Source organism: Ursus maritimus, unplaced genomic scaffold (genome assembly GCF_017311325.1).
Source record: "Ursus maritimus isolate PB19 unplaced genomic scaffold, ASM1731132v1 scaffold_13, whole genome shotgun sequence".
NCBI lineage: Eukaryota > Metazoa > Chordata > Mammalia > Carnivora > Ursidae > Ursus > Ursus maritimus.
In genome coordinates, this window is record NW_024423675.1 from 45,629,884 (window position 1) to 45,639,087 (window position 9,204).

A 9,204-nucleotide genomic window follows, 5' to 3' on the forward strand; every position below is an offset into this window, starting at 1 on the left:
AGAACCTGAATGAAGAATTGATCAAATTATTTTCAATACATAATATATGTACTTCAACAACCGCATTAGCCAAGAATGTTACATAGTCACCTGTATCTTTGCAAGTGGCAATTTTTTTTTGGTATTTGCTTGCAGATTGAGAAATCCCAGTAGCCAACTCTAGTGTTTATTATAGCAATGAAGGGGGATATTTATAGAGATGATTCCAACCATTGAGAAGTTGACCTGACAGGCAACACATCCCCAGACTCACATTTATCTTGAAAAAGAATGGCAAGAAATGATGTAAAGATTTTGAAGGGGTTCAACTGCAGTCTTCCAGAGGAAGAAAATGATAGGAATGGGTTTATGTTTCCTTCTCGAGAACTTGAATACAGGATATATTAATTAAACATATATCTTCATTTTGGAGATATCTCAAGTTGGAGAAACTTGAGCCAACAGTGATTAAGTTACCCAGCTATTTGGTTGGAGCTAAGGCTATGACCCATGGTTTTTATTCCTGCTGTACTATTCTTTTTACTACAGTTATTAATGGAAAAGTTTTCTGTTTCCATAGAAGACTGAAGTAAGAGGAAATGGGCTTATACCTCCATCAAGAAAGTTTAGATAGATTGAGGAAGCTTATTTAAGCGTAAAGTAACTAAATGCTATATTTTCTTTATTTTGAGATGTATCTATTTTTTGCATGCTGATATTCTGAAATTAGCCTGACTCTTATGAACAATGTTAAATCAGAGTTGCTTCTAGGCAGTGTGCCAAGTGCTGAGGTGGTTCTGTTTACATGGAAGAATTTAGCCATTGACATTCTGATTTAATAGGTTATGAAATTGACAAAGCTAAGGTATTCCTTTAATTTGTGAAAGAAACCTTACTATCCAGCAATATGTAATTCAATTAAGAAATAAAAAACAAAATCAAAATGTAATCACTGGTACTATTTCATTTGACTTGAAGTATGAACCAGGTGAAGCTGTTAAGAAGGAATTAGGCAGACTCACCACCTCCGCTACTCCTGCACTGTCTGGGCCGAACTTAAATTTAAAAGAATCTTTAGAGTGGGTGTGAGAAGTGTAGACCCAAATGTAGTGAATCCCAAAAAGAAATGGTATGTTATTATACGAATAGCGCCATGTCACAGTTGTGTTAGTATACTTTATTATTTGTGTATAATAATGTAGTGCCTTCCCCCCCCCCGAAGCACATTATTAAATTGACTGATGAGCTTACAATCATGACATCCAAGAATAAGAGTAATTTGGTTTAGAATTAGAAGGGAGGTCTGGAGAAACCACTCAGCCTCCTACCTGCTCTATTGCCCTTGAGCAGTTTACTTCCTCTCCAAATAACAGTTCCTTATCTAATATTGGAATAATGACATGAACCTTGTAGGAATATTGTGAGGATCAACAAAGATTCTGCACCTAAAGTGCCCATCACCATGCTTGTCACATAGTAGGTGCTCAGCAAAGTCAGCTCAGTCACAGAAAGCTAACAAAATGATTTGTTAAGTAATGCTGGCTGAAAGGTGAATTTCTCTGATTTGGTAAAAATCATGTAGCCTAAACAGTGTTTCTCACCAGTTTAAAGTCCATGCCCTATTGGTGGAGATTTTTAAAAAGTCTTAAATAATATGCATTTAAAACATTTTTCCAAAGACGTAATAGTGTGGAAAAAATTTTTTTAAGTTACTGCTCTATACCTTCTCCCCATTCTGATCTGCCTCCTAGAGGGGTGCCCCATCTAGCTGAGAATCTTTGCCCTAAGCATGGTAGCAGACAGGATCTAAGAAACATTTAGATATTTATTTTAGGTTCATATTAGGAGCATACCAGTTCAATCACTTTTCACTTACTGGCTCCATTGTCCATATATTTGCTAAACACATAAGATCAACAGAAGAAATATGGAACTAGCCATCATTTGGCATCCAAGATCTTCCTTCAAAGAGTTATCCAAAGTAAATGTAACAGGACAATATTTACAAGGTGGCCTACAGATTTTTATGCACAATTTAAATGCTATGTGTTTGTCAGCATGGCGATACTGTCATGAAGCAAAGGGGGAACAACAACAAAAAGGTGGGTTACCAGAAATTTAAAAAGCTCTGTTTTCAAACTAGTTAAAGAAACTGCAAGGCCAAATTTTCTATCAGTCCCTAGGGAGACAGAAAGAGAAAAGGCTTCAATAGCCCCGATCACATTTCCTCCACTCTAGCATCCTGTCCCCTACAAGCGTTCATAAAATAATATCACACCCTGGAGTTGGTTGTCCTCTGACGACTTTTTTTCTGGTTTCATGCCAGTTTGACTTTTACTCAAGCCTAAATCTCACTCCCCACCCAGCTTTCAAGAAGAGACCAACAGGATTCTTCAGCACTATTAACTTTTCAAAAGCCACTGGCCTATTTGCATATCTCCTGCAAGGCAGACCACACTAACCTTGGCTGGCCACAAGCCACTTTGGAGCCAGAATCCCTTGTCTGCTTTGTTCGGCAACAACCCGAAATGTGATCAAGGAACCTCTCCACTGTAGAGGGAAGAAGGGGAAGGATTTCAGGGTGGAGCACATTGGTGATACCACGGGAAAATTCCAAGAATCCTGTGAACCACTGTCCTCACCCACGTTGTTCCCTGCATCACTAATCTTTCAGATTAGTTCAGCCTAATGAAAACCAACAACATATAAAGCTAGTAATCATACTCATTGTTCGCCTTATGTCTGCTTTCGTTCACTCTGCATGTCTTGGTGTAGCCAAGCAGAATTCTCCAAAAGCACCCCCAACTGGCTCCTGGGGCTGACAACTTCAGTGCTCATCCTGGGGAAAGAAGTAGCTGATAAGGATCCAGGCACTGAACAAAGAGCCATTCTTTGTCTGAGATCGAATGGAAGTTGTTGGTTGATATTCTTTTTCCCAAGGACCAACATGGGTTCAGATCCTCAGCACAGTAGACCCCAATTGCTCTTGGCCTTTCTTTAATCATGTTCATAAATACAAAATACTGTGGGAATTCACACCAGCATCTCTTAGAATATTTTCAGTTCATTATTTAGCATTCCTTATGAATTTAAGTTCTCCAGAGAGGGGGGAAAGTTCTTTATTTCGGGTGTCTTGAAATTTTTCAAAAATGTGTGTGAGTCTGATTTACTATAAAGCCAACTACAACTTTCTATGAGCAGTACAGTATTTGAAAGAGAAATGTCCTTATATTTCTTTTTCCAATTTAAATTAGAAGTATTGCTACCAGGAAAAACAGAATCATTTCTCTCCTCACTGGTTAAAAATAGGTCAAGTAATTTAAGCCAGTCCATGGCAATTAAAATTCTGACATTGGCATTGTTTCTTCTATTCTGGGGGGAAAAGACAAACATAACACATGATAATAGGGGCTTATTGGCTAAGTCACTTGATGTGCTACCTCTTGTTCTTGCTTCAACCTGCCTGGGAGCTCTGATTCTGATGATAGTGGTCGGGACTGAAATGATAAATACCATCTCTGAAGCTTTGTAACACCTCTTTTGAGCTAGCAAAACAATCCGGTTGGAGAAGAGAAAATTGCAAATGGCTTGGGTCCTAAATTCCTTGAATTCTAAATTTATTTATTTTTTGGAGACAATGTTATCTGCCAAGCTTATTTTAAAGTAAATTTTACTGAATCAATTAGACAGCAACACTCATTCTCATTAAACATCCTGTGGCCCTTTCACAAGATTAGAGCCTGTGGCTTGGTCACATTTCAACACAGATAACTGCATTCTGCATTCCTAGATAGTTCCCTCCACCTTTCCAGACCCTTACCACTGGACACATTGTTATTTGCGCTTGTCCCCAGTCGTCAGTTCTGTTGTGAGGGTGCAGAGTATCAACTTTAACTGACAGGCTAAAGCATTGCTCATTATACTTTTATAACAAAATCCCTTAACCAATGCCTATTTTGAAATGTGAGGCAAATCTGCATTATGTACGTTTCATCGTAAGTTAAGGTCTTAAGTAAGTAAAATACTCTCGCTTGCATAAAGGGGTTTACTTTGGAATCTTCTTTGCTAAAAATTTTGTTGCTCAAATATGTGCTGTTTGCTTCAAGAAGGAAAACGGAGCATTCAGAAATGCTAAACAAACGATGAAACAACAAAAAAATCCCTCTTGAGCAAATGGCTTTCCTTTGACCTTCTAAATAAATTCCACAAGGGGGCGAAAACACCTAATGGTCTGGGACTGCAAAGTTTATATTTCAAAGCCGGCCACCCATAATAGATTAGTGGATTAATATTTTGCTCTAAAGGATCTGGCCTTTAATGTTGACATCAATTTATAGCCATCTCAGGCGTTTACAGTAGTAAAAGTCACGGAGACCATAAACTTCACAATAGATGTCAGCCTTCTGGTACGAGTGCTCTAGCCTAGCACCCCATAAACAGTGGTGATTAGGTAACTGTCCTTCAAAGACCCATCCATACTTGTAACACCTTTATCAGCTCCAGCAAAAATACTGCCACCAGGATTTTAGCAGCCACAAGGCAGAGGGACGAGTTTTTAATCAATGTGTTATTTTTCTGACATGTTTCTATGATGTTCTTGCTTATCATTGATCTCATCTTGAAAATCAAGCGTGGAGTGTCTATTTGTGGGCAAAGCTTAAAGAACAGAAGCTCTCTTGTACCCATATTAGAACTTTTTGAAAAACAGCCAAGGTACAGAGGTCAAATTTCCCCATATGCTATAAGCAACTTGGTAGGAAGCAAGACCACAAAAGGTTTTGCAAATGTCCGCCAGTAGCCCGGTGATCTAGGTCACTGTACAGGTTTCATTAATCAGGTTGTTCAAACAAGGAGTTATTTTTCCTCTGCTTAAGAGACCTGCCGATATCACATAGAAGCTGCTCAATTGTTGATCAAGAACGAGTTTTCATGAAACAGAGATCATTCAAATGAATGGGGGTGGGGGAGGTCTGTATTTGCACTGAGGAGAAATTGTGCTTTTAAAAACCAGCTCCTCTGTTTGAGTCCTCTGTCCTGGCAGAGACGGGCTCATCTAATAATAGTTACTTGGGCTCTGCATCTCCACATACGTGTTCCGGTGTTAGAGCAGCAGGAGGAATTTAGGGACAGAGCAGGTGTTGTGGCTTATTTCCTGGCAGAATAAATGGTGAAGGGTGGTGGCAGGACTATTCTTTTGCGTCTTTCTTTATGCAAAAAAAACAATGCCTCCAACAGCTTTCCTTTTTTCCTGGCACAAGTGAAAAAGAACACGAATGGCTGTATTAATATGTATGCAAACATATTTTTTCACTTGAGCCTCTGGAAAAAAAAAAAAAAGAAAAGAAAAACTTACTGCAAAAATGCTTAGCCAGGAAGATTTACTGCTGATTGCAGATTTGGTATTGACATATTTTAGCTGAAGAAAACTTCAGCTCGAACTATTAATGTGGGAAATCTGGATGAGTTTTTAAAAATGGGGTGAAGAGTTTCGAATGATTTTGTATTTTCAGATAAATTATTTATTTAGAACATCATTTTAAATAAGGAAGTGTCAATTATAGAGGTATAAAGAGCCCAGTGGAGTGTGCATCTTAATTTTAATGGCTTGACTTGGAAATAGAATTATAGAATGTAGGTGATCTGAATTATTCTGAAACCAGCCTTTACACCAGACTCACGGTAATTTAACACTTCTGTTTCCTTCTTTATTTTTATTATGAAATATGGGATTTAAGATTAGAATCTGAGAGTCTAAATGAAATGCTCTTTTAAAGTATTATTTGTGAGATTTTCCTCCACCTCTATTTCTTTACTTCTCCAGTGGGTCAAATATAAAAGACTGTATTCTTTCTTGAATGTAGATGTATTGCTCTTATAAGCTAGGAAAACATGAAAGGGAAAACAAAATTCCATCTTCAAACTGGGTAACTTGAGAATTTAACAATATGACTTTTTCTTTTACTTGATTATATAAGGCAAAACTCGACACCTACTTAACCATTAATTATGTCTTCTTGATAACACGCTTAGGTAGAATTAAAACAATCTTATCCTTATGTCCTTTACACCCCTTGCCTATAACAGATAAAGGTTAGAATTCTGGAAAACAGGGCATGCTTGAGAGGGAACATCTTGTGAAGACTGTAATTTGACCTTTGAATCAACCTCCCTGTGTAAATTTTAAGTATTATAGAACAAAATAGAAAGCCTCAAGGTGGAATTCTGCCCCCTCTTCCTCTTAGGACTATAAACCAGTCAGAAGCTATTTCAGAGATTAAGCTAGAAAATGTGTGCCTCTCCTTAGTACTTTTGCTGAGAAATAAAATTCGTCACTAGAGATAAAGGTAGATTTATGTTCAATGCCATCCTCATCAGTCTCCCAGTGTATTATCCTGATCTACCTTCATTTACGTAGTTGAATCAGGTATAACCAGAAACACTTGGTTTTCCCCCTCCCACACTGTGAAAAAAATATTTATGATATGTAGTGTTACAAACCTTCCCCACTCTGGAGTACACTTGAAAATGATGGCAATTAAGAAAAAAAATGCTCTTTGACAACTTTGCAGCTTCTGATTAAACCACACCAAGAGGCATGTTACAATGATAACAATGAAGCATTATGCCAATTATGTTAAATCCTGCTCTCCACTTAAGCTCATCATGACCTGTTTTAGTGTCCTGTAATTTATCCTTTGGAATGCTTACTCTCATCAATAAAGTGTTCAACTTAAAGAGGGAAAAAAAGCCACCGAAAGCAACCACCATCCCCCCAAATGACTTCTAGAAAGCAAGTATTTCTTAACTTTTTATTGACATTGGCAAATTAAAATAGAATAAATTAACAAGTATTTTTTCAAAAAAATGTTTTGTACAAAAATACTGTCAAAATTTCCTAAAAAGCTTTCAACACAGTAGTATCTTTTCATGTACTGAATATAACTATTAGCACAGTGTCAAAAATGTTGAAGACAGAAACAAAATAAAAATCTGTGAAATGTTTGCCACTGACGACATTCCACACCCTATTATTGTCTGTACATATGGGGGAGGGGGACAGCCAACTTGAAAGTGAACAGTATGACTTTTCCTGATCCAGAACGGTTTGGCCCACATCTGTTTAATCTTCCAGTTTAGCATATTAAATTAGTCTGTACTCAATGCATAGTTAAAAAAATGAAGCGAGATGGCAGAGTTTGTGCAGTAATATCTGCCCTTCAAAGTTCATGCAACCAACTAATGCAATTTTTCCTTTCACTCGTAAATCTGAATGCAGTTCAGTCATTTGAAACCATCTACAAAATCCACAAGATTAAGCAGTTTGCCAAGATTAATATCTAACAGTTGAGCACTGGAGAAAGTGAGGAAATAAGGAGTAAAAACAAACAACAAAAAAGACCAAGTTAGCTACATATTTCAACTACATAAGGGAGGTGAATGTCAAGGCTACAAAAACGAAACAAAAACAGAAAAAAAAAAAGTGGCAGCAATTTTTTTTGAACCAATTTGTACAAGTTTATAGTTTACTTTGTTTCCAAGTTCTCAAACCTTTCAAGATCTGAAAAGTGAGATACTGTGTCTAAGGGAATGTTTTTTAATTCACACCGAAGTTGGGGCGGGGGGGAGGGTTTGATTTCTTTTCGCCGGGGTTTCGATCAAGTCAACAGCTTACTCTGCTGGGCTGCTGTTTGCACACGAAGTCCGTCATAAAATCAAACTCGTTTTGCCCCAGCCAGAGTTCGGGCAGCTCCTTGATGCGGTCCAAACCCATTTCTATCACTAAGGACATAAGCACTTCCTCGTCGATGAAATCAGTGTCTATGACATTGGGCGGCAGCATTGCAGCAGGGACGTGGGCCACGGAGGCGGGCATGTTGCTGCCGCTGCCGCCGCCGCTGTTGCCGCCGCTGTTGCCGCTGCCCGCGCCGCCACCCGAGGTGCCGCCGGAGCCGCCAGGGGTGCTGCTGCCGCCTGAGCCGCCGGGGGTACTGCTGCCGCCGCTGTGCTTGGGGTTGCAATCTCGGAAGTGCTGGTTTGTCCCGTTCATCTGGTGGCCTGCAGCAGGGTGCAAATCCGGCATGTAGTGGTTGTGGGGGTAGGGGTGATGGTTGAAATACTGGTTGTTGAGCTTCTGCAGCTGCATGCTGGCCGGCAGGGAGCCTCCCTGGCTGGCCACGGGGGGGCCCATGAACTGGGAGTTGTTAAACCTGGCCGCGGGGGCCAGCGCGCTCGGGGGGTGCCCGCCGTTCACAGTCCCCGGCCCCATCGCATGCCTGATGCCGCTCGTGGCATTCATGTTGCCCGCGCCGTAGTGTATGTGCTCGCCCATTAGGGCGTTGAAGGCGTGTTGGGGCTGCTGCTGCTGGTGGTGATGGGGGCTTGGGAACTGCCCCATGCCCATGCGATGGGCAGGGTGGTGGTGCAGCCCGTTGGTGCCGTCGGGGAAGCGCCCGTGGTTCATGGCCATCATATGGTCTGCCATTTCCAGTCCTGAAAGTGAAAAGGGCAGACGGTAAGACCCGCGCCACACGTGCAGCCCACCACGGCGCACCCCACTTTTTCTCGCCTCTGCCCCCTAGGCTCCCCGGACGCACGTCGGCTGCGAAATCACTCGCTCTCCCCGGGATCCTACTAGTAGCCTGTGTACCCGGACTCGCCACCACGGCGGACCTGCCACCCACAACAGAGCTGGGCGCTGAACAAACAGCCCCTTCCCCTGCGATCGGGCGGGCGGACCCGAGCCCACACCCGCCTCTGCTCCCCGAAGTCGCCTAATAAAGGAAGTGCCCCGTAGCCCTGCCGCGAACTTCAGGCATTAAATCAGCCCTCCTCATCCTGTTGTTGCACATCCTGTTGTTATTCCCCAGCTCCGCCTCACGCTCTTCCTCCGGGCAAACCCAGCCCTCGGAGGACTGGGCTGGCAGGCGCCCCAGCCAGCTTCGCCCGCCGCGCTTACCTTCCGTCTTTGCGATTTCTGCTCCGAAGACCGAGGGCGGGATCGTCGGGTCCAGGACCGGCTCAGCAGCACATAGAGGGGGCCTTCCTGGTGTGCAGGGCGCTCGCTGTCGCGATGTCGGCACCGAGGTCTTGCAGTGGCCGCTGGGGCAGAATCGGAGCCGTTCCCTTTTATTTCCCCCCTGCTGCCCTCACAGCTCGGTAAGACCGCCGGGCAGCTGCCAACAATGAGCTGTGTTTCTTAGGGCTTTGGCCACAGTTAATATAAGG

The 9,204-nt window shown here is 41.9% G+C and overlaps 2 protein-coding genes across 4 annotated transcripts in view; both read right to left on the reverse strand.

Moving 5' to 3' along the window:
- Window positions 1-6,776: 6,776 nt before the first annotated feature.
- LOC121099748 (cbp/p300-interacting transactivator 2) overlaps window positions 6,777-9,204 on the reverse strand; it is a 6,031-nt gene continuing 3,603 nt past the window's right edge. Inside the window, exons 1-2 of one of the 2 annotated variants that reach the window (XM_040627858.1) lie at window positions 8,936-9,185; window positions 6,777-8,469 (exon numbers count right to left, since the gene is read on the reverse strand). In XM_040627858.1, coding sequence (XP_040483792.1) covers window positions 7,640-8,461 — 822 coding nt within the window. In that variant the 5' untranslated portion in view covers window positions 8,462-8,469; window positions 8,936-9,185 and the 3' untranslated portion in view covers window positions 6,777-7,639. Of the gene's footprint in view, window positions 8,470-8,935; window positions 9,186-9,204 lie in introns of those variants that run through there. The other variant, XM_040627857.1, reaches the window with a different exon arrangement.
- The window catches only part of CITED2 (Cbp/p300 interacting transactivator with Glu/Asp rich carboxy-terminal domain 2), a 4,032-nt gene continuing 1,604 nt past the window's right edge, over window positions 6,777-9,204 (reverse strand). The window contains exon 3 of one of the 2 annotated variants that reach the window (XM_040627860.1): window positions 6,777-7,613. The gene's annotated coding sequence lies outside the window, so the exon portion shown is untranslated. The remainder of the gene's footprint in view (window positions 7,614-9,204) is intronic. The other variant, XM_040627859.1, reaches the window with a different exon arrangement.